Source organism: Spea bombifrons, chromosome 2 (assembly GCF_027358695.1).
Source record: "Spea bombifrons isolate aSpeBom1 chromosome 2, aSpeBom1.2.pri, whole genome shotgun sequence".
Classification (NCBI taxonomy): Eukaryota; Metazoa; Chordata; class Amphibia; order Anura; family Pelobatidae; genus Spea; species Spea bombifrons.
Genome location: NC_071088.1, coordinates 9,554,943 through 9,580,099, shown reverse-complemented (window position 1 = coordinate 9,580,099; position 25,157 = coordinate 9,554,943). Strand labels below are relative to the sequence as shown.

At 40.8% G+C, this 25,157-nt stretch overlaps 1 protein-coding gene across 2 annotated transcripts in view; it reads right to left on the bottom strand.

Moving 5' to 3' along the window:
- Positions 1-365: 365 nt before the first annotated feature.
- SCAF4 (SR-related CTD associated factor 4) overlaps positions 366-25,157 on the bottom strand; it is a 39,054-nt gene continuing 14,262 nt past the window's right edge. For both annotated transcript variants that reach the window (XM_053456700.1, XM_053456701.1), the window contains exons 12-20: positions 24,934-25,118; positions 24,652-24,752; positions 24,145-24,258; positions 21,222-21,378; positions 20,938-21,083; positions 20,480-20,837; positions 17,987-18,070; positions 17,648-17,812; positions 366-1,807 (exon numbers count right to left, since the gene is read on the bottom strand). In XM_053456700.1, coding sequence (XP_053312675.1) covers positions 711-1,807; positions 17,648-17,812; positions 17,987-18,070; positions 20,480-20,837; positions 20,938-21,083; positions 21,222-21,378; positions 24,145-24,258; positions 24,652-24,752; positions 24,934-25,118 — 2,407 coding nt within the window. In that variant the 3' untranslated portion in view covers positions 366-710. The remainder of the gene's footprint in view (positions 1,808-17,647; positions 17,813-17,986; positions 18,071-20,479; positions 20,838-20,937; positions 21,084-21,221; positions 21,379-24,144; positions 24,259-24,651; positions 24,753-24,933; positions 25,119-25,157) is intronic.

Here is a 25,157-nt window from a genome sequence, read left to right as displayed (position 1 = left end):
CAATTTTTTTTCCATTAAAAAAAAAAGAAATTAAACTCCCTTAAAAATCAGAGGGGAAAAACAATCATTAAACTCGTTCGTTAAACATATTGACTCACAGCAAACATTCATGTTGAATGCTCATGGCCGTTAAACCCAACTGTCTGCGGACACATGACATCACTGACAATTCAGTTAGCAATGAAAGCAAACGTAAAAGAAACTCTTCTGAACATTTCCAGAGATACAATGGAGATAGAGGTGTGTGAAATAACACGTTGCCAACACGGCAAACCTCTGACTTTAATTCAGTCCACAGAACGTTTGTCACGTACCAAGCGATGAGGACAAAACCACTTCCAGGGCCAGAAGAATAGCACACAAGGTTTGTTAAGAAAATAGAGTTTATTAAAAACACATCCCTAAGGTTTAGTTAGAAGGTCTTTTAAGGATGTTGTTTTGTATCTCCCCAAAAACAAAAAAAATACCGTAACCACCAACTTTTCAAAGTAGATGCTTAAAACGTTACAGCAAAACATGGATAACTTTTTATTTTCTTCCATATAATTATGGGGTATTATGAAGCCGTTTTAAATAGAAGAGAAGCCAATTGTTTACAGTCCTTCAGAAACTATTAAAGCGATTCGGCAGAAGCAAATATTATACATCATATTGTACATCTCTGAAGCTCTACACATTGACACCTTTGTCTTTGAAATGACTGAGTCTTATCAAGCAGTTTCTGTTTTAGTCCCTGAATCCGCTTCTGTCTGTACAGGGACTGTAGATGGAACCTCCTCAGCAGGTTTGTGTTCAGAGGATTCTTCTTTCACCTTTTCATTATCAGAAGTTTTGTCCGTCTTGTCCATTCTGTTACCAAATGATCGCTGCTCCTCGGCCATATCGTTTCTGTTTTCTTGCATTTCCTGCATCGCTCTGTGAGGTTCTCGCTCTCGGCCCACAGACCACCTGTTTCTCTCCTCTGGATCCCTGTTCCTTTCATGATCAGGACTTCCTCGTCCCCAACTTCTTCTGCCGCGGCCGCCTGGTCGCTCATGATCACGTTCGTCAAGGCGGTTACCAAAACATTCCCTCTCGTCTTCATTACGATTCCCGTACGGCCTCCTTCCAAATCTTTCTCTGTCTGGCTCAAATCCTTGTCTATCATTTCGAAATTGCCTACCTTCCCTTTCTTCTGGAGCACCATGTCCCCCTGGGCCCCCTTGTCTAGGAAAGTGACCTTGTGGTGGAAAAGGACCCCTCATGCCATGAGGTGGTGGCATTCCAAAACCTCCAGGTGGAGGGCCCCTATGCATCATGTGTGGAGGCATTTGCCTATGAGGCATTGATTGAAATCTCTGCATGTGAGATGAGGGAACTCCAGGAGGTCTTTGCAGTGGAATTAAGCCTGGTCTTGCACCCAAGAGACCAGTAGATGGAGCTTGCAAACCCATACCAGGTGGTCTCTGGTGTGGCCCGGATGGGGGACCCTGGTGTGGCCCGGATGGAGGACCCTGGTGTGGCCCGGATGGAGGACCCTGGTGGGGCCCGGATGGAGGACCCTGGTGGGGCCCGGATGGAGGACCCTGGTGCGGCCCGGATGGAGGACCCTGGTGCGGCCCGGATGGAGGACCCTGGTGCGGCCCGGATGGAGGACCCTGGTGCGGCCCGGATGGAGGACCCTGGTGCGGCCCGGATGGAGGACCCTGGTGCGGCCCGGATGGAGGTCCCTGGTGCGGCCCGGATGGAGGTCCCTGGTGCGGCCCGGATGGAGGTCCCTGGTGCGGCCCGGATGGAGGTCCCTGGTGCGGCCCAGTCTGTGCGCCACCTGTAAATAAAACAATAAAAACTTAGTATACTTTTGAATCTGTATAAAAAAATCTATTTTACAATCAATTTTCAAATCATCGCTCCTACGACGACTGACTAGCAGTTGACAGAAATGATCTTAGTTAGATTGAAACAGCAGCGACCAGTCACACACACCGCATCCTTCTGACGATCCGGAAGCCACCTATACTGGCAGATGGACTAAACTCCATGCATTTTTGATAATATTCCAGTGATTTAAAATAAGTTATTTTTCAAGTTTAGAAATTTTACAGATTCACAGCACTTTAAAACAAGACAATTTGGAGGCACTCATACGTAGTTTAACTCAAATAAAACAGGTTTTCGTAAAACTAGGATTAGGATAAAATAAGCTTTGAGGTTTCAACGGCAGGAAAAAAAAAATCTCGCCATGAAATCCCATGTCTCTATAATTTACAGCATTACAGTCAGGTAGAGCGTGTTTATATCATGATCAGTACCGGGACTAATTCCAAACTGGAGCAAGATAATGCAAAACTCAAAAACACTCATGAAAAAATCATATGCGATGTGTGTGTTTTGGTGCAATTTTTCTCTTGATTTTAAAACAAGGGGAAATCCGTCATTGATACGCAAAATACAAAAAACTCGTAGGACACAAATGTTTTACCCAGCGCAGCCATCATTCTCCATGAATAATATGGGACAAGTAAATAGCTACCGGCAGCAGCCAGAGACATATTTACATCAAAGGTAACGTATTTACACCGAGAGGGGCAGCGGATCACCCATTAGAAGATTGAGATCTGTACTGATACGCTGGATCCCTCACACCGCGTAGATAGAGATATTTGGGTTTTATACAGTTAGGTTTGGAAATATTTGGACACTGACGCAATTTTCACGATTTTGGCTCTGTACGCCACAACGGACTTGAAACGAGACCGAGATGCAGTTGAAGTGCAGACTTTCAGTTATAATTCCAGAGGTTGAACAAATATATTGTATGACACGTTTAGGAATTCAATCATTCTCATACAGTCCCCTTAATTCAGGGGTTCAAATGTAATTGGACAAATTAACACAATAATAAATAAAATGTATCGAGAATCCTTTGCAGGCAATGACTGCTTGAAGTCTGGAACACACGAACATCAAATGCTGGTTTACTCCTTTGTGATGTTTTGGCGGCCTTTACAGCAGCTGTTTTCACATCTTTCTGCCTTAAGTTTTGTCTTCTGTAAGAGAAACGCTCAATCGGGTTGAGATCAGGTGATTGACTCGACCATTATAGAATATTGCACTTCTTTGTCTTTAACTCCTGGGTTGCGTTCGCAGTATGTTTTGGGTCATCGCCAATCTGTAAAACGGAATGTCTCCCAATCAACTTGTATACTCGCTGAATTAGGCTGAATCTGAGCAGACAATACACCCCCGTACACTTTTGAATTCATCTGGATGCTTCTATCTTCTGTCACATCATCAATAAACACTAGTGACCCAGTGCCCGTGGAAGCCATGCATGCCCACGCCGTCATACTGCCTCCACCATGTTTTACCGATGATGTGGTATGCTTCGAACCATGAGCCGCTCCAAGCCTTCTTCATACTTTATTCTTCCTATCATTCTGGACACGTTGATCTTAGTTTCATCTGTCCAAAGAATGCTGCTCCAGAACTGGGCTAAATATATATATGTTTTTTGACAAAGTCTAATCTCGCCTTTCTGTTCTTGAGGTTTATGAATGGGTTGCACCTTGTGGTGAATGAACCTTCTGTGCTCTTGTTAATTCTTCTCTTTATGGTAGACTTGGATAAAGAAATGACTACCTTCTTTACCGTGGAAAGGATTCTACAATCATCCACCACGTTGTGTTCTGTGGACGTCCGGGCGTTTTTGTGTTGCAGAGCTCACCAGTGCGTTCCTTGTTTTCTCAGAATGCACAAATGGTTGATTTGGCCGCTCCTAAGGCTCCGGCTATCTCTCTGATGGATTTTTTCTTTCTGTTTCACGTGCATTGAGAGCTCTTTTGACCGCATGTTGTAGGTTCACAGCAACAGCCCCCGAATGCGAATGCCGCACCTCGAATAAACCCCGGACTTTTTAACGAAGGAATAGCCCACACCTGTCCATTAAAACAGCTTTTGAGTCAATTGTCCAATTACTTTTGGCCCCTTGAAAAAGAGGGGGCTACATATTAAAGAGCTGTAATTCCAAACCCCTCAAATTAAATCTGAGGGACTGTACTTTAAGCCCATATTCATTATTTTTAAATGAAACTTGAATTTACTTTGGTAAACAGCCGAAATAACTTGTGTCAGTGTCCAAATATTTCCGGACGTAACCGTACACGATGTCAATCTAAACTGCGCAAACACTAAAGAGCGCAAGAGAAAACTCTGCCGCAGATCACAGCGTCCCCCGGCCGGGATACCACGGAGAGACTCCCTTCTGTGTGGCTGGGAGTGTTGGGAATTGTAGAGGGGGTTCCCCCCAAATTAGGACAGGATCTGCTTAATAGCAGCGGCTACGGTAAATGTCTCGCGAAGGCAATTTCTTTTAAGTCATCTCGTCTGCTACCATACACTAGCATTTAAACAAGGCACGCGGAGTCCAGCTATATAAATAGGACTAAATGTGTGCTAAACACTTATAGACATACAACAAAAACATTTCCATTACTAAAATGCTAAGCCACACACATTCAAGCTACATGGGCTAACATCTGTATTTAAAGAACATAAGAAAAAAAAAATGAAAAAGGCGTCTTTTTCAAAATAAATTCTTTTGCTGAAACTCTGCTTCCTCTGTCACTTGGCTCTCACACTTTACACAACAGAATTTATTCAGCCTTAACGTCGCTCGGAGGTACAAGTCAAACTGTAATTCAATGAAAGCCGATTGTCTCGAGACCAGGATTTGATTCCCTAAAATGTTGGTCTGCGTGAGAGTTAGGACGAGAAAACATTTCCACTCTCCAGCTTAACGCATTAGGAAGAGTGAAAACCCTTAAGAAATCTCGCATTACGCACGGCCAGCTGTGCTCTTCTTGAAGGTGAACACGGTGACCTTCGAGTGACAATTAAGATGGTGAAACAGAATGTTTCAGATAATGACGGCTCACATGGATAAACCCCGCCGTGGGCAGAAAAACTACACAACAGACAGAATAACGCCTGCGACAAAACATTCCCTGATCACACAAGTGGAAAAGTGTGTAACAGCACAATATGTTGTGTATTTACTGAAAGCGTAGTTAGGATCGCATTACGCCGCATGTAACATTTGCCCTGTAATTCATGTCATGGACCCCGGGATCTCTGAAAGGACCGCGGCCCCAGAACACAATCTCATAAAACCAGTATTTGAATATTTAATTATTAAGAGTTTTACCTGATTACCGGTAATTATTCATTCTATATTTCAGTTTTGTTTTTTGAATTGCTGTAAATGCAACTGAAATGACTTTAATCTAAAGATTGTAATTTTTATTTTTTGTTGATAAATATGTTGGAGATATTCAGCTTACAAATTGATGGCAGACAAGTTGAGACCGGTGACTACATGCGAGCCAACATCTCACGAATCTCCGTTCTAGATGCTCTCACCTTTCTCTCATTATGAGCAACTTCATAGAAGAGAAAATAACTTCATGGGGTGGAAGAATCGTGCAGACCAACGGGGAGTTAAGGTAATCGCTTCTATCAGCGATTCTATGAAATTCCATGGGTTTATTTGGTGTATAGAACAACAAAACGTAAGACCTAAGGAAAGCACCGGTCCTGCTTTAAAAATGCATGATGAAGTCCTAACCCTGGTGAGCTTCTTCTGCTGATCAAATGATTCCCGTTAAGCATGCGCAGTATGCAATGTATGCTGGGAAGAGGACCATTGCTGATATAGACAGATGTTTGTGGATATATCTATAGATAGATCATTAAATATAAGACACTTTAAAATACTAGGAAAACTGAAAAAAAAAAAAAAAAAATTCCATATGGATGTACAGAAAGGGTCTGGTCACTAAAGAGTTGTCAGGAGTTTTGTAGTTTGACTACACGTTATGAACGTCCGACCACAATGAGCATCTGCTTCAAGAAGCCCTGTATAATGCAGTTAAATCAGTGAGATTTCTTCAGTTTTCTCACATTTTGTATTACACATTATACAGGGCCACTTTGGATCTTCTTTCTGGAGAAATTTGCCAGCGCTCCCCATTCATAATGATTAAATGAGTGAGGAGGTTGAAAGCACAACACTCCGTTTAGTGAATAGAACCCCAAGGCTGTTGAAGAACAGGGACCGTGATATCTCTTAAGATATAGAATGAGAATTTGACGGCAGATACAAACCAGTCATCTGCCCATCTTTCTTGATGTAAACATATAGGATGAGGGTCACAAAACAATCTCTGAAACCAAAGCTTGACATTTAAAACATTTAGTTTTCACATATTTAAGGTAGATATTCATAAAATCAGCGTCTCTTCGCTGTCAGGTCAATGCAAATGTTAGCAAAATACAATACTAAATTGGTTTATTAACCCCTTAAGGACACAGACTATGATACATTTAAGGATGCAAGCATTAGCTGGCATTTTTGCTGAGTCTATATTTGTGTATATTATATATCTATCTATATATCTAATCTAAAAATAGTGAAGCCAGCACTCACGGCCTTCAATAATGCTTCATTTTTATTTGCAAGATGCCAACGTTTCAGTCCACCTTGTGGACTTTCCTCAGGCTTGTGTTGATTATTGTTACTTTGCTATCAGCCAAGCACCGGGCACCATGTTTTTTTGAACTAGGACTCTAGTATTTGTCACTTTATTTATGTTTAGGTAGGAGTGCAGGGCTATTTGTTATAATTTATTTATATATTTATATATATATATATATATATAGAGAGAGAGACACACACACATTTGTTTATATAGGGCCAATAGATTATGTCACTGCTACAATCAGTGGGGTAATGTAAAGTCACACACACAAATACTTAGATAATTATATTATATATATATATAACCACTGGTAAACCCCCAGATCTTTTCCATTAGAAATTGTAAACTGTCTTAAAGGGGAATTTCCCACACACTTGTATACACTGTCTCATATTTATATGTAATATTTGTAACACAAGTTTCATATACAGTAACCTCATCACTGGGGCACAGCCATGATTGTGACACAGAGTGCAACATAACTTTGTAAGCTTCTGAGCCGAGCCTCTCCACTTAATGTATCGGTTTGTGTTAGTCTGTCAGCACTAGTCTTGTCAGACCCCTTGAATATATGTATTGTAAGAAGCGCTGTGGAAATTGTTGTCGCTATATATATATATATAAAAGATAAAAAAAAATTTTTTTGTGAACATACTAATTCAAATCTGAGTTTACAGATTGCAAAACTGCCCCATAAAACGAAATGTTCTTATAAAGACAACCTAGATTATTTAACGTCATTCTACCTCTTCGTTTCCCTGCCGTCTTCCTAAATTAAGCGGCAAAAAATAAAACACACTTTTGCTTAGGATTTCTCCTTCGGGGCAGGCGCTCCAGTAGGATATCAACACAATGGAGAGAGTTCAGAGGAGGCCTGCAAATAAGTGCTTAGCGGGACCATCATTATCAGGAAAGACTAAAGGACCTCAATATGGACGGGTTGGGGGGGGAGGGGGGTATGTTACGGAAACATTTAATTACTTATGGGGCTTTAATAAAGCACAGGAGGGAAGAGTATTTAAAAAGGAAGATAAACGTTACATCAAGAGGTCATAGCCTAAAACCAGAGTGCCAGAGGCTTCGGTGTAGTGATGCAGAAGTGATGGAGGCCAGTATTGTGAGGGAATAAAGATGTACGGGAGAGACAAAGCTATTCTCACTGCGGGGCAAAACCAGACCAAAGGCTGATAGAGGATCGAGCCCCTTACATCAGATTAGACTAGATGGGCTGAATGGTTCTTTTATCTGCAGCATGACCCGGGAACAGCAATACCCACATACATAGTTTTTTTTTGTTTTTGTTTTTTTAAATGTTTTGGTAGATATTAAAGTGTCAAGTCCCTTTTTTCATGTTTTTTTTTTTTAAAAAACAAAAGATGTAACACTTCTTTACAAAAAAAATAGAAAAGAAAGATAATCAGTGCAACATGTCTAGGTATTCCCGTGAGGTTTCTGTGGACCCATTGAATCTCTCACAACTAAAAAGTACTCCCTGGTGACATGACATGAAAATGAGTTTCTTGCTGTGAGCGGATCACATGTGCTTTCCTGATCACAGGTAATGCGATTAGCTGTCGCTGGTCACCTGGAAGATGTCCCGCGGCATTTAATTTCCGTTCAGACATTCTCTCAGGGTGTACCATCATGTCCTTGTATGCAATCATCATCATCAATCTATCAGTGTGCTCTTCTGCATGTCTACAGGCATACCTGCAGACCAAAAACACATCTAACCGGCATCCCACGCAACTTATCCGCAATATCCTCAAACTGTCTTTAAGGGAGCAAAGCATTGGCATTTAAAGCTATTATTACTCCTGTAGATATCGGCTCGGAATCCCTGCTGGATATATTTTATCTCATGTCTACTTGCATTGATCTGAGCGCCGATATTTCCTACCTTTCACTTACTCGCTTGCTTCCCTGCAGGCGTGTATAGAGTAGCAGTTCTCATAACCGTATTTACCATTTCTTTTTATGGCTTACTTAGACTAACGCCAAATTTAAAACCACGTTATTACAGGACAAGGAAAAAAAAAAAATAGTGGAGAATAGACAAAAATCCCCAAAACTCTTAAGTGATTCTTTTATCATCCGTGTCCATTATAACTACATAGAGTTTGGGATCTGCTTCTCTACTCTGAATTTGCTTAAGAACAGTAAGTAAAGATGGCTGCTACCGTAGCGTGTGCATAAAAGTATATTTCTCACACACACACACCATCTTTCCATCCATTACACGGGATTATCTGGGATTTTGGGAAAGTGAGATCAGAATGTATCCGATTTTATAAGTTTGAGTATCTATGAGCTTCCACAGCACAAGCATCTCATAAAGTTCTATGGGATGAATGAAAGTTCTAAAAACACGCGAGAAAAACAAGATCTACACAAAATGCATGACATCTCGTACCCCTTCCCAACAGTGTGAAAAGTAATGAGGGCTTCTAGTGCCACTACACCGAGCACTGCGCCCACCATGCAAACCAGCACCATTTCGAACCTGAAAACAACATTGAATGTATTAGCGTGGGCCTACCACATTCAACAAGAACACACTCCGGGGTTTATTCACTAAAGGCAGAGTTGTGGTTTCAACTCCTTGACTCATTATGAAGCCCCGACACTGGTAGATTCCTCCAACAAAAAGTCTTTGAAGAAATCTGATTTAACTATACATTATACAGGGCCTTGACTGTAAATCAGAATCTTACTGGGGTTGGTTATTCATGATGTATAGCGAGACACAGCTCTTCCGCCAACTTCCTTTTACTTTATAGAAGTCGATTATGAAGGGTCAACACTGTCAAGTTCATCCAGATAAGGGTTGAGCTGGCCCTGTATATATATATATAACTATACATTATACAGAGCCAGCCAAGCTCTTCCTGCAGCATAAGCTCAAAGGCACTGGACCTTCCTAATGCATAAGGGCATAACACCACAGCTCTGCGTTTAGTGAATAAACCCAAATGATTATGCGAGAACCAGTGAAGATTTACATCCGTCCCGTATAGTCTTCTGTCCCCAGGAGTCCAGGTCTCCGCAGATCCACGTACCGTACAATGCTACTGATAACAGCCATAAGAGCAAACAAATAGCTTTGTACCAAAACATACAGTTCCCCGGGCAAATACACAAGAGTACCGTAACCATCCACAACACCAATTTACACCCTGGGCCCTCATCTATGATTATTATTAATATAGGTTTACTCTTATTATAATACAGCACAGAACAATCACACAGTCCAATTGATAAAATGATCATTATTGAGATAGAAACAAAAAGACTACCATAAAAGAAACGGTGGAAAAACCAACGAGAGCAGCCGGTAACTTGGACCCACATTATACGTTAATATACATTTAATATTAATATCCATTTACACAGAGAACGGGTCCTTTAGTAGCCGGTTGCATAAACGTTAATCGGCTTAAGAAAACCTGTATCATTTAAACTCTGAAACATTACACTCGTTTGTAGAACCGTGGGAAGTGTACAAACATACTAACTTGTAGGGGAGACCAACACACCGGAATATCTGTGGAACACGTTAACCGGTGCTACCCCCACCGTGTGCATGTACTAAACCAATGCTTCAATATGATAATCATTTTACTCATTGCTTGTGCCGTAACAAATACTTAACATGAAACACATTTAGATTTTTGTGTGTGAAACTTTTTGGTTTTGGATAAAATAGACAATTGTGTTTTAATATATTTAGCATATCAGCTAACCCCCCCCCATGATGGGAGAAACCACAACCCCAAAGGGAAGATTTACACGTCGATTCTAGTGTAGGTCAGTATTCTTCACATTGGGTGAGTTCCCTGATAGGTACTTGCTATTTAATTCATAAATCTCCATATAAAAACCTCACACCCAATCTGTAGGCTAGGATTCTGTACCGTTTGGAGGAAGCTTCTTTCAGCTCGCATAACACTTACCTATTCCAGCGCAATACGGAATCCTTTGTGTTGATTTTACATTGACGTGGCCATGGCTCTACTCGTCCCCTTTTCCATTCATGAGGCATTGTGGGGGTTTGATCAGGGTTTTTGTGACCCCACAAATAATTTAACAGCAGACATTTTTTCCGTGATGTTTACCTATTCCTACTCTGGATTGCCAGTTACCTCATTGTTAACAATCCCTTTATTCAATTTCAGCATTGAGATAATTCAAGATAGCTGCCACCTCTCCATCATCAAACAATATTATTTGAAAATGTAAACTTCATAAGTGTGAATGAGCTACTCCGGAAAATGTGATCATTTCGCTACAATCGTTGAGATTGGATATAAATTGCAGTTTCATCTGACCTCTGACCTCACTTGGCATTATGAAGGTCCAAACCCATTGAGAATAGATTGGATGTCCTGATATAAAGCATACTTAAGTCCCTAAGATCTCAAATATCACCTGAATCATGAAACTATGCATTATGCTCAATGGTTCCTGCAGAGAAATTTGTCAGATGGACCTTATTACCTCATAGTGAGCTCATGTTCAAACATAGCTCTCTGCATGCCAACTCCTACTTGGCTTTCCTTACCAGCTGAAATGTTTAATTATTTTCTTATTGGTTGGCAAGCAAGTAGTTAAAGGAAAGGAGCAAATCTAAAGCCACTAACTGCCATGTTTGACATGAAATGGGGCTGTCCGAGGACTGTGTTGCGTGTTCCAGTTACTGAATGTCAAGAACACTCTGGAGAAGTTTACATGCCAAGTTACAGATGTTGACATCTTTTTAATTACAATCTCTATTAAAAACTTATTTTGGGAGTACTGTAACCTATATATAACATGTATGTGACTAACAAACCATTTAAGTGCATGTAAAGGCCATCAAACCTTCACTAAAAACACAGTAATTGATTAGGAAACCACATTTTACCCAAACGTCAAGAGTAGATATTTGTGAGCAACAATTAAATATGACATATGACACAGAACGTGTTAGGGAAAACCGTATCACATGTTCTAAATGCAAGTTTAAATGTAGTACAGATTAGAATAGTATAGGAGCAAATTGAAGCTACATAAACGCATAGCAAAAGCATCGGCCCATATGGACTGCCCTAAACATCTGCAGGTTAATATGTATCGGGAGAAATGCCAAAGAAAATGCACGGTGAATATGAGAACCTAACAACGTGTCATTTGTTTCATTTATCGTCTTAGGACTCAACTCCAGGCCCTGAAGGCTGCGGACAGGAACGTAAATTAAAAATGAACCCGTTTTCGTTCACTAACGCAGGATTCTGTCTGTTTTGGGCCCTCTAGGCCTGGAATTGAAAATATTGCTCTAAGAAGACAGTCAGGAAAGTATTTCACCTGCACAAAGGGCGTCGATGAAAACTGGCAACATTATTAACTAAAACCCAAGCTGTCTTATGGTATACTTTAGTGTGAAAAGATTAAATGAACATTATGTAAACTTACAAAACACTGGTTCTGTGGTCTCAGTTATTTGTAATTAAACCCTGCCCAATGTGTGCGACGGTTTTAGCTCAGTAATATGTAATGTAGGCTAACTGGTTACAGATAGTCCTAAACGGTAGGACTGGCTCTATTTGACCAATTTGGTACATGTAATGTTCAGATCCATTGTAACAAAAATAAAAGATTACCATTACTAAAGACCACTCCATTCCTCCATTGTTGATCTTCCTCTGGTATGTTTAAAATGCTGATTTCTTCTTGACAGACCATATCCATAAACCAAACTGACAAACATTGCCAGCGACTATGATGGCAAATGTGATGGGAAACTAATCTTGGAAAGTCTCCAATCAGCGCAATCTAGGCCTAAAATATAGAAGGAAAAGCTATACCCGACCCCCATACGGCTGACCCTTGAAGGTGCCGTTTCACTCACTACGCTACGTAATTTGTAACCAAACGCAACATTAGAAGCGCTACTCCTAGTACGGCTTAATCCGTCCCAGAAACGATGTAAGGGGAACTTTGTATAAAAGTGACAAACACAGGTATTGGAAGGTTGCTGTGATAGACACAAAATAGGTCTCTTAAAGCTTGTGTTTTATGTGATTAAAGAGTTTCTTTAAAACATGCTTTAGTGGTTTACTGCATGAGATAAAACATTTTAATACTTGCACAAATCCAGACTAAAACGTGTAAATGACTAGAACATTTAGAATGTGTAGTTTGATATGCAATAAGCTATTCCATCTTACCTCACCGACAACTGATTTTTAATGAATAAATCCCTCGAGTGGGGGCATTTCATCTTGAAAACAAAAGCACCATCGAACATGCCATTTTATGAAAATTTGTATATATATTTATATATAAAAGGTGCGAAGCACTTTTAAATAATTTTACAGAAACTGAGTGTAAACCTGCAACCTGAACTACATAAAACTTATCGGCTGCAGTCCTCTTCACCGTTTAGTAAGCATTTCCCCTCCGAGATAGAGGCAATTTCATATAGTTGTGTAAACAAACAAAACCAGACATTAGAATTCTGACACACTTATAAACATAGCACGGGATAGACACATGAAAGACACACCGATTACCCGAACAAGAAATATATGGTATTCAGCAAAATCGTGCTCATCAGTAGCAGCTAAACTGCCCCAAAGTAACACATATCCCATCAATGCCCCTGAATTAGGACTGCATTGCCCCTCATCATTTTATGTTTAATGCTGATCTACATAGACTATTTGCTGTAGTATATGGGGTGTTTTATGGCACTCGTATTGTAAGCCAATTTATAAGCTTGTCAGAATTCCAATATTTTTAAGTAAATATCTGCCATGATGTCATCAAAAAGGTTTAAAGCTGCTTGTGTTACGGAACAAATGTGATGTCTGGTAAGATTAATTATAGTGTTCTAATAAGCTGCAATTGAGACATGAAAGTTAATCGTGCATTCATGAGGGTTTGTTGCTTAGACAAAATCAAGTTCTTTCTGTACTAATCTTGATGAAAATCCTAACTTCAAGACCTACACATTCTTGTGTCTCCTCTCTTCAAATTTCCACTAGAATACATCAAAAGGGTTTTGTGTCATTAAATTAATGAAGGATTTTGGTAGTCTGTTCATTAAGCCCTAACCTGAGCTGAAAACCCCAGAGAAAGGTGTGAACTCCCCCTCCCCCCCAAAAAAAGTGTATATTACATGCCAATGATTTGTGGTTGGGGCAATTTATAGGGAAATAGTCAGAGAACCAGGGCCATTACAACGATTGTGTAAAGCAGCAGGTTTTTGTTTAAAGTTATTTTGCTTTCTCACTCCCCGGTAAGAAGGGACCGGGACCCCCATCGTAGCTTAATATTTTATGTATAGCAGAAAGGACACAGACACACAGTACATTATATTATATTCCTCGTTCCATGAGAGATGCATTTGCTAAGCATGGACAATATATGTTATACCAAGCGATAAAGGAAAAGGCCGACCTACAATGACCAAGACACTTTGTAATAATCCAGGTCACTATTAAATCAAGCCCTGGTATGGGTAGCCTCTTAACTAGAGAGTTCTGATACAAACTGTGGAAATGCAGAAACAATCTTGGTGGCCAACTTAGTGAAACATTTAACTTAACAAAAGCCTTTTTTCAAAAAGGTAAAAATGAAAAGTCAAAATGTTTGCTTTTCCCACCTCCTGCTGGAACAAGAGCGGTAGACTGCAAAAGCCGGCTGAATATCATACTACTCGCTGTGCCCCACACTTATTATAGAATATATGGATAAGAGTGTAAGAGAGAGAAAAATCAAATAAAGTGTAATGTTTGTGTGCGGCTCCCTGACTTGTAGTCGCTACATCACTATGTTCTTTGACTTGCGTATCTACCCTGCGGGCTCTGTTGGAATGTACAGTAGATATTACATCACTATTACAGATAAATTGTCTCCTTTATGAGACTGGCCCCATGTGTAGATATTATATGGCTAGTTGGCTCCTTTATGAGACTGGCCCCATGTGTAGATATTACATCGCTAGTTGGCTCCTTTAAGAGACTGGCCCCATGTGTAGCTCGCAGCCCGTTTCCCTATAGTGAAGTTACCTGTTTAAGTGGCAATTACCTAGTGGTCCGTATTCTGATAAGGATGGTTAACTGGTATCTTCCACAACCCGGAACACATGTACGATGATACAGTGGTACATTCATTTAAACCTTTCACAGCCGCATAATAACTACACAACGGACATAGTTACAACCAGACTTTATTTAAAGGAATAAAATACATTGTGTGTCAGAGGAGCATTACAGAACAATGCTCTAGAAAAAGGGCTGAAATATAAAAGGCAGCTGGAGCACGCTGGTGATGCACTTACACGGACGAGTATCTTAAACTATGAAGAGCTAATCACAAAAGGGGATTATCCAAGCTTCAGACGGCCATTAACGATCACATCTAAAGCAGTTTTAATTATTTATATAGTATGCATACTATAAATACACCTATTGAATAACCTGCATACTTTGAGGCACCGTAGTGGTGCTGCGATCGTGGCCTCTGTTACCCAACGCACTTCATTTTGTGGAAGAGCCATTTAAGTTCAGACTAAGGGCAAAGTATGTGGCATATTGGAGTATTTCCATGATCCATTCTATTTCATGTGGTTGCATTCTTCTGGCAATCTATTCAGGTGATGGGCTAACCAGCAAGTGCGTGTTTGTTTTATGTATAAAAGACTTAAATGGAGCTCAAATCCTCCCCCAAAAGGGATTCACAGGAATAAAAAAAAAAAGAATGTATTATAGTTTGGTTAACACATTTACGTACTGAAGACATGCATTAGCATAAAAATATATTTAAAAAAGTTCTTAATTCTTCAGAACCTTATAAAACCAGAAGTGTCTCTTAGAATGTAGGAACATATTGTCTAGAACCCCAGAATTAGAACATATTACATGTTCTATGATAGAATGAGTCCGCTCGAGTGCCCATTCTTTCCTGCTGTTATGCATTCACCATTTGTCATGAATTATCTTTAAATATTATGTGATATAATACTCTAGTGTACAAGAAAATACACCGTGTATCATGTTGGCGAAGCTACTTGTGAACCATAGGTCACAGCTGATGTTATAGAAAGGCTTTTATAAAAAAAAAATGTCAAAAGGAGATGTAAGGGCCAGTTGGGTCTTCAATTATACATCAAAACAAGTAAAAATATACCAACCAAGCTTTAAGAGCTGAACTGTAGCCAAGGGGTAATGGCTGTCATTCCGAACTAAATAGATCAAGTAATTAGCATCATGTCATAGATGTCTGTGTTAGCAGAACAATGTTCAAAAGCAACAAGATGACTGCTTCGTGGAACCACTATACATCTAAAGCCATTATAAAATGTATTTCCCACTGAAATAATAGAATGGGGGATTTAAAAATGAGATTACTGGCAGATTCATCTTACTATTCATTAATATATGTAATCATTCCATAAAGATGCACCTTATTATTAGTGGAAGCCTTACGGTGTATCTGCAGTGCTGTATTAAGCAAATCGCCAAAGGTGCTAGGTTATAGTAACTAGACAACCAAATCTAATGCCACACGTCTTAAGTTATCACAGTAAAAACTGAACTGTGTGACATTTGTGGCTGTTGCTTAAACATAAGATGTTAAGAAAAAGTGGCATGGCAAGATGATACACATTAAGATATCAGAATGTAGTTGCGTGATCTTCGAAACACGGCAGCAGGCTCTTCTCTCGCTTCAGACACGCTTACCTTTTCAGTCGGCTGCCGCCCAGGCACTGTTTTGCCTCCAGAAACATTTAGACATTTTAGATCACCAACGCTTTTGTTGGTGTTAAAAGGGGAGTTAATGCGACGGTCTGTGCTGTATCGGCTCCAGTACACGCAGCGAGTTACAAGCTTGTAACGCCATCCTCTTCGCCAGAACAACCTAAAAAGGTCTCTACAAATCCCACCCTCACCGTCAGCTTGCAGCCGTGTTTAGCAATAGGATTATAAAATGATCCAGGAAGGATTGTGTATTTTTGGAAGCAGCGAGACCCCAAAACACCGTCCTTAGCGGAGGAATAAACGTATCGGCTTAATGTATCTTACATTCCACATGCACTAGTGCCAACCCGACAATGTCAGTTACTTGGGTTATGCAATGGCTTAATACATAAAATAAACTGGAGTGGTAAAATCCAAAAGACCAAATGAAAAGTTTACAAAGAATGTATCTTGCCCGATGTGTATGAATGTGTGTGGCTATAAATATTGCAAACTCACCAATTTCAAAGTTTCAGTTATTGTATTGTCTTCAGGTAGTGTATTTAATACACAAAATGAATGGTGCTGGCTAAGAAAGGCCAACAAGACGAAGATTTCATGTGTTTAAGCCACATTTCTTTGTAAGTTATAGATGAAGTGATTGAATCCCTAATGCATGAAACAGGTGCGATATACACAAACAAAAAGCGAGAAGTATACCTCTGCTGCTAAAGTTACGTTAATTTTTGGAAGTGAAATAGATATATATATATATATATATATTCTCTATCTGAAGCACTGCAGGCACATTTGTGACAAGTGTAAGCAACACTGTGTTAATACCTCGTGTTTAGAAAAGTGCAACAAGCTTATCTGATGCGGAACATATTAACCTACAGTCTGCCTCAGCATTTTCTTTTTTGCCCTGATTATTTCCCTTAAGTACTATACTACTGACAGGAGATACCACAACCCCATGTATTTGCTGCAGGGCTCAACACAACACAATCTTAAAAAGTGCGTCAATCAATTGTGGAGCAAAATGACATTAAGTGCTCAGCCTAAGAGAGCAATTATTGTGTGTATACGAAATAAAGAAGGTTCAAATACTGCGTACATGCCAGATATGGTGAATAAAGAACAGAAGACTTTGTAACTATTCATCAATTACATTAAATATGGTTTTACATGTATTCCTGTCTTATGAAGTAAATGCTGTTACCGAGACTAAAGAACAGCCTGCAGCACATAAAACCCCGGAGGACAACCGGCACAAAGTGCCCATAAAACTGTAAAGCAAGTCATTCAGCAGGTACTAGCTGTTGCATGTCATTGTAATTACATCTGAAATTAAACACAACAGAGAACACTTCAGAGAAGTCACCAAAAACGGGAAAATAATCTTACCGTGATGCGGGTTCACAGGCCCAGGAGTATTACTCGGCCCTCCTTGAGGGGGCGACCCAAATCCATCACCATTATCATCAGATTCATTATTTTCCCTCCCAGGCTGAATGGCATTTCCGTGAGATTGGTCTTTTGCCGGGTCACTAGACTGAGCACCTGTGGTAGCTAAGAAACATGGCGTCAATGATCACAAACTAACAGTTTGTCAATACAGCAACAACACTAAAATGCCAATACAGAACCCGGATCGCCACGTTAAAAACGACGCATGACAAACATTATCCCTATATATTCCTGAATAATGCATTCCTGTCCACCCTAATCTAGATACAAACTTACAGGTTGGGATGTTCATTGCAGGAGCTGGTGGGGGAATAGAAACAGGAGTCATAGGTGGCGGAAGTCCTGGAGGAGGTAGGAAACCTAGGGGGAAAAAAACACCGTGGTCACCGAGCTTTCACAAGTAGAAGATGCATAAGGAAGAGGTACCCCTCCTGCAGATTACAATGGCAGTCATGAAACTCTTATGTTACGCATGGGGTGTAAAGTTTCCCAGCTCATGCATCAATAAAGCCGGTTCTCCACACAGTTCGAGGCGGCACATTTGCATGAAGACGGCACCAAACAACCCCGACGGCAACGACTGCTTTTAACAACCAGGTACGGCTGGAAGCAGCTAATCGCTCGGCAGGGGTAAGCGCCCGCTGAACTCAACAGGAGCGTCACAGCATGGATTTTCTGCAATTCAAGTAGAGAATCCTGATGGCAAATCTTTAATCTTACCAGGCCCCCCATTTCCTAAGCCTGCCCTGAGATAAAAGGCACAGACATGGCTGCCGGGTGGGTTGTGTGTGCAGCCATTATCCTCCCCGCTACGTCACAGGTAAGCTCTCCATATACATTTGCTAGCGATTGCGTATACAACGCGTAACTCACCCGCAGTGGGATTTTTTTGGATGAGGTTTCACATTAGATAAGCATCCATCCAAAACATAAGTATCTACGGAGTGCGCGTGTTACTATCAAACAGCCAACTCTACTCACGAGTTGAGGAACTTTCCATACATCTACCGTGTTGAAAAGCCATCGTGGCAGTAAGTGAGATGAATCTGGCTGGTGCCTTTATTGGGGTAACGCATGAGAAGGGGGCACTTATAGAACACAAACTGCACGGCCACATTAAATCTACTTCTAGCCTGTATGAAACATTTTTTATAAACTTCCTGATTAAAAAGGCCATCTGGTCAGCCTAACCTATGCAAACTATTTCACCACTAGAACTAAGCAATACCCCTAATGCGCGTTGTCCAACTGCTATAATTATATCAGCATACAGATTTGTCAAATTACAGTTCGAGAATGTTAACATGCAGCCGTAATCATGTGGACACACAATCTCGCATTTATCTGAGCGGGTACTAAGCGGGACGCGCACTCCATCTGCATTCTATGGCAGAACACTGTGCATACATCGTGTTCTGCGTCCCTGCAGGGAGCGGACACACCAACCGCAGCCGTGTGCATAGCGTGTTCAATCTCTGAGCTATAAAGTGTGCTTAACACAACGCATACGTGATAATTCTCAGTATAGCAAAAGCACAACATTTAGTTGCTTCCAGGGACACTAACATGTCTGAATATTTGTCCAGACACAACAGAGCTTTTCCTGAGAAAAGACAATTCCTCCCAATGCCCAAAACTGTCAAATTATTTTAGATTTGCTGTGTAAAACATCAGTAGAGCCTTGTAGAGTCCTACAACTAGAACTTTTATAAGCCTTAAGGGAAAGTCCAATGGAAGATTCTCCCCAGCGCTGTATACAGCAATGTAGGCCGGTATTGGCAAAAAACTGCTTTTATCTCATTTTCTTCCTTTATCCGCAGACCTGGAGGCTGTAACTGTCATGATGTTCTGGATGGCCTGTTCAGCACAAACAATTTATAGCCATGCCAAAGCAGCCTGTCCATCCATAGACTGTCATTAAAGCGTCCGGCTGGGCTCAGCCCTCTTACCGTTTACCACACGGCAGAACAAGGACCCAGGGTGTCTAATAGATTGGGCAACTAAACACGTCTGAAAAATGCTGTATATAATGCTATATATGGATACTAGGAATAACTTTTGGTGGGAGCTCCTTTTTACCGGCAGAGAGACTGATGCACGGCATCTTCCGGATTTGGTAAAAAGGGGAAATCACGTTTTTTACTAGTATCAAACGTAAAATGTTTTTAAACTGTTCTTTTTATATTTTCTTCCAATAAACGTGAAAACTAGAACAGGTTTTTGGTCAATTCTAACCTGCATTACTGTATACAGCACTGGTTTGCATGCTCCAGTAGAAGATATTTTTCCACGGGAATAACCTCTTTAAAATTACTTTTGGACTTCCCAAACAAAAAGTCTATGCTCTGAATGCAATATTTGAAAATCCTTAATAGTGTAAAGACTTTAAATACTTTAGGATACTATGGCATATGGAAGCAGTTGTATAAAGTTTCTCAAATTCCTGAATACACGTGGGACCAAATACCAGCTCTTCCTTTCTCACAAGAGAAATGTTGCAGGCTTTGGCCCCTGCCAATGTATAAACTGCCTAGCTTTAGTAAATAAACCTCTATACACCAATAGCCGTCAACATGCATAAGCCGAATACATTAATAGTTGTAGAGCGGTGGATATCTGGATATGGCCTGGATTTACAGATAAGGGACATGTTCCTTTAATAAAGACACCTATAGCCTTATTCTGTCTAGTCTCTCTCAAGCATCTATTCAAACAAGTATTCTATACATAATTTTGTACTTTTAAAACAAAATGTAATTAATGACTTACCTGGTGGCATCTGCATTGGATTAAAACCTGGCCTCATAAATGGAGGAGGGGGGACCCCAGGTGCAAAGCCTGGTGGAGGAATACTTATAGGCCCAGTGAAAGCAGGAGGCTGAAGAGCACCCACTCCAGGGAGCGGCTGATGGGGTGGCATTCCTTGAGGAATTGGCATCCCTTGTGGGGGGTGCATCCCCTGTGGGAGAGGCATTCCCTGAGGAGGTGGTAGAGTTAACCCTTGAGGCGGCGGTAGGCCTGGGTGATGTACTGCCATGCTGGTCTGAGGTTGTACCAAAGGCAGAGCCTGAGGTGGAAGGGCCGTCATTGGTTGATGAGCAGAGATTGACTGGTGAGGTGGCAACGGCTGGGGAAGAAAAGGGGAAGAATAAATCCCAATATCTACGCAACGCAAACTAGTCTGTTTTCTTAGAAAGTGAATCCGTAAAGGGAGCTGCTAAACTTACCATCCCAGCCATAGGTGCGCGGATGGGAACAGACAACAGCGGTACGGATTGAGCTGCTGCTGGCGCTTCTTCGGAACGAGTATTCTCTACTGCGCCATTCTGAGACGCATCATTGCTCTCCGTTTTCTTATCAAAGCCTTTCCATTCTGGAAAATAAGAAAATGTGTAAGAAGTTTATTTTTATCTTTACAAAATGAACACAAAAAAATATGAATAGAAAATATGATCTGAAAAAGCAGGACTAAGAAACATGGGTGCAATGATAGGATATGAAATGAATATACCTGGGCACAGGGTTTCATTGTCCAACATTCCTCCTTCACAGAAATTCTGAAGTTCATCAGGTTTAACTTTACTCCATGGGATGTATGTGACCCCTATCTCTACATCCCAGTATTGCTTATAATCTGCTTTAATGCCTTTGTTCAAAGCCCACGCGATCTACAAGAGAGTGTCCATTTAGTAATAATCCAGAGAAAATGCAAAGCATGCTGGTAGTAAAAACCTCACTAAACCACTAAATCTTAAATTACAAGGAAAATAAAAAAAATAAAAACACATTTCTGGAATTAAAAACAATGCACATTTCTGAAATACAAATTGTATAGATTTGAACACAATAGCCAATCTGGTACCATTATCGTAACTATAATTTTTTATTGAAAGTTGTTTCAGTTGCAACAGAAAACATAAAACAAATTCCACAAGACAGGACCACACAATACCGGCCAGCAGGTTTCTCAGTATAGCTGGGTGGGCCAGAACTGCCAAGATCCCAGTGTTTGTCTCAGCAAATGGGTAGAAGTGCGAGGCAGCGGAGGGATGGAGTAGAACGTCTCAGCCTTTTTCTATTTTACCAACAGGCTATGGATAATTCATCTAGCGAGGAAGTCCATGGCACACAGATACTAACATACAGAGAGCACAAGGCTTGCACTCGGCTTTTCTGTGTATATATAAAACAGCTTTCACCTGCCTGGGTACCGCTCCCTCCGATAACACCCACAATCCAGAAACTGAGGCTCTCACAGGACTCGTAAGCAAGACACTTTATTCCGCATTTACCCAGAAACAATAGACGCCCCACAGTGTGTCCAAGACAACCAATTTCGTTTCCTGCCGGTAGGACGAATATCAGAGGGCATTTTACGTTCGTCACTCACCCTCTCGCGCTCTCTCAGAAGCGGCAGAGAAGTGAGGGAGACGTTCAGTGTTTTTGTCTCTTCGCTGCGCAGCTTCACTTTTTGTTCTGTCTTTCTATGTCTGCTGCTACAAAGAGTATTTTCTTCATCCACTTTTCCTAGAAGAACTGGACATGGCCTCCTGGTGAACTTTGGCAACAGGGCGGACCCTCCAGGCACACCTACGCCCCAAATTGTGGAATGGGGGAGAGGGTGTGTCTGGAGGCTCCGCCCTTTTGCCAAAGTTCATCGTGGAGGGCATGTCCAGTTGTCCACGGAGCAGCAGACGAAGAAAGGAGAAAGATAGAACAAGATGCAAAAACAGCGCTGTGCAGCAAGGAGACAGGGACACGGAAGAAGTCACATGAATTTGATCCTGAAGCATGTTTTCAGGTAGTTGCATATTAGCCATTTATTAGTGTTCCAGCTCTGTTAACGACATATCTACAAGATAAACATCCCAACTTCTTACCATACAGCCTTGTAAATAGAATGACTCCATTTTAACCAGACACTGACCAATACGTTTACAATGGAAAGAAATTCACTGGACAATCAGGACTTCTTTAGCAGTGCCACAAGATTCAGCGGGGAATTTCCCTAAAATATGTGCCTATTGCAGATTAAAGGACATTTATTGGAGCAAAACCGCACATAACTACTCCTAACCGGGAGGGCAAGATAACTTTCAGTCAGGCTATAGTCGGGCGATATTTATAAGACTCTTACACTTTACTTAAGGAAACCAATGAAAGTTAACCCCTTCAGTCCCTTATGGACGTACCAGTACGTTCTAAAAAGAATCCAATAAAGCCCTGTAGGATGCACCGGTAAGTCCTGACTTTCTGCTGCTACACAGAAGATGCTACACTCCCCCATCAGCAGAAGCCAGCATAACATCTTCTAAATGGCAGAAGAAAATTGCAAGAAAAAAAGTCCCATTTGTTGTGAAAAAGGGAAGTATAATTTATGTGGGTTCATCAAACAAGTAAAAACCCACAAATGGCAAAGTAGCTCCAGGAGCTAAGGTACCATAAACCACTGGGACTGAAGGGGTTAAGCGCATCATAGATTCCTAATTTAAGGCAAACTATGCAACACATGATAAGAAAAACAGTGCAATTTCCCCTTATTAAATGTGTCCAACACATTTGGTTGTACATACATGTAGTTCATGAATGGTATACAGTATACTGCACACTCGCCACACTGTAAAGCCAGTGGATGAAATTACATTGGGAAGAAAAGTGTGCCTAAAGTCATGGCTTTTCACTTTGTTTGATGCCACACAACAGCCCTTCTTGTATGTATAAGCACAGTGCAGAGAATACCTTTACCACACATTTGAGACAGCACCTGGATTAGGAAAATGCATCTAAGGCTGCACTGTGAGTTTTGACATCATAAACTACTGAATGTTTAACTAGTAAGTAATGTGCAGTTATTTTGTTTCAAGGAATTCTTGTAGAAATGCATGACTTATACCTACCCGGCGTTTCCAGAAAAGCCTTACACCCATGGAATACCGTGGTTTAAGCGACTTCACTCTCGCCCCTCAACTAGCACTGCATCCAGTGAACCTGCACCAGTCACCAGGGGGTATAACAGGGAAGGACTACCCCCAAGACTGTTCTAATCTGAACATTCGTAGCCACTACCTGAGTACATGTTTAGCTTGTAGTTCAACACAAGCGTCTACAATATCCAGGATTTTATACAATACTTAGATGTCTGGATCCAGTCTGTGCTCCTAGTAAGGGTCCCAATTCTATGCAGTCCCTTTTTGGTGAATTGAACAGGACACTGCTCTAGCCTTAATATATTCTACCTTGTTGTGTTAATAGGCCACCTGACTGTTTCCTCCCCAGCTCAATGATTACAGCCCTCACTTGGGTATAAAAGCAAACAATAATGCAAACTCAGTCCATTGAGTAAGATCTAAAAAAGAATGTGAAAAGTATATTGTCCCCCTTAGTCTACTGAATCTGTAATGTGAAAGGACAGTTGCTTTCATTCAATTACTTACCTTTATTGACTTCTGGTTTACTTTATAGTTTCCCCTGCTGAGTTTCTGTAAAGCTCGATAAGCATCAAGTCTATGGACCATTACTATGTAAGCACAGCCTCTTGGAGGAATCATCTGTAAGACAATGTATTATTCATGTTATATGCCTACTCACTAGACATTTACTGTTGGGGGAAAAACAATTGGAGGTCTAAATGTTTAAAGCATACACCATCACTGTAATATAAACCTCACTAAGAAATGCAGTCCATAAAAGTGCTGGTATGTTTTATACAAGATATGTGTAACTGTCCCATAATTCAATTACATGCTGGTTATGAATTATGAATTGTTTCTGTCCCCCAACAAAGAGCAATTTAAGTGTTCTTAGTTAACTGTAGTCTGAACAAAGGAAACAGAAGCTGTGTAACCCAACAGTAATGCTTATATGAACTTGGGGTTGATGGTTGGAGATGCTGCCAAAAGGTACAAGGAAGGAAAAAAAAAAAAAAAAAAAAAACCACTTACATTAATTGACTCAATGGCTCCAAACTCTTCTAGTAGATTTGCAACATCTTGTTGGCTTGTCCTTTTGTCTAGCTGTCCTACCCAGAGCGTAGTGCTACAAACTAAGCAAAAAAGTACAGAACAGGTCAATACAGAATACTAGACCTATACAAGATATTCCAACCAAATGTTATTCCATTCTTTTTTGCTTAGAAGCCCACACAGAAAAAAATCAAAAACAAAGGTGAAGAATAGTTTGGGGCCGTAAATGAAATAACGTAAGAAAACCAAATCATTGCATACCGCTAACTGCTTCAGATTTAACAGGCGGAAGACCTTTCAGCCTGCGCTCTCTTTCCTTCTCCCGGTCACGTCTCTCCTGTGATCGAGACTTTGGAGAGTGACGCCTGCGGTCACGGGATCGTGACCGGCGATGACGAGATCTCCGGGAACGGGAATTAGATCTGGAACGTCGTCTTTTTGGGGACCTATTGTGGTGAGACACGAAAGCTCAGTTCCTGAGATTC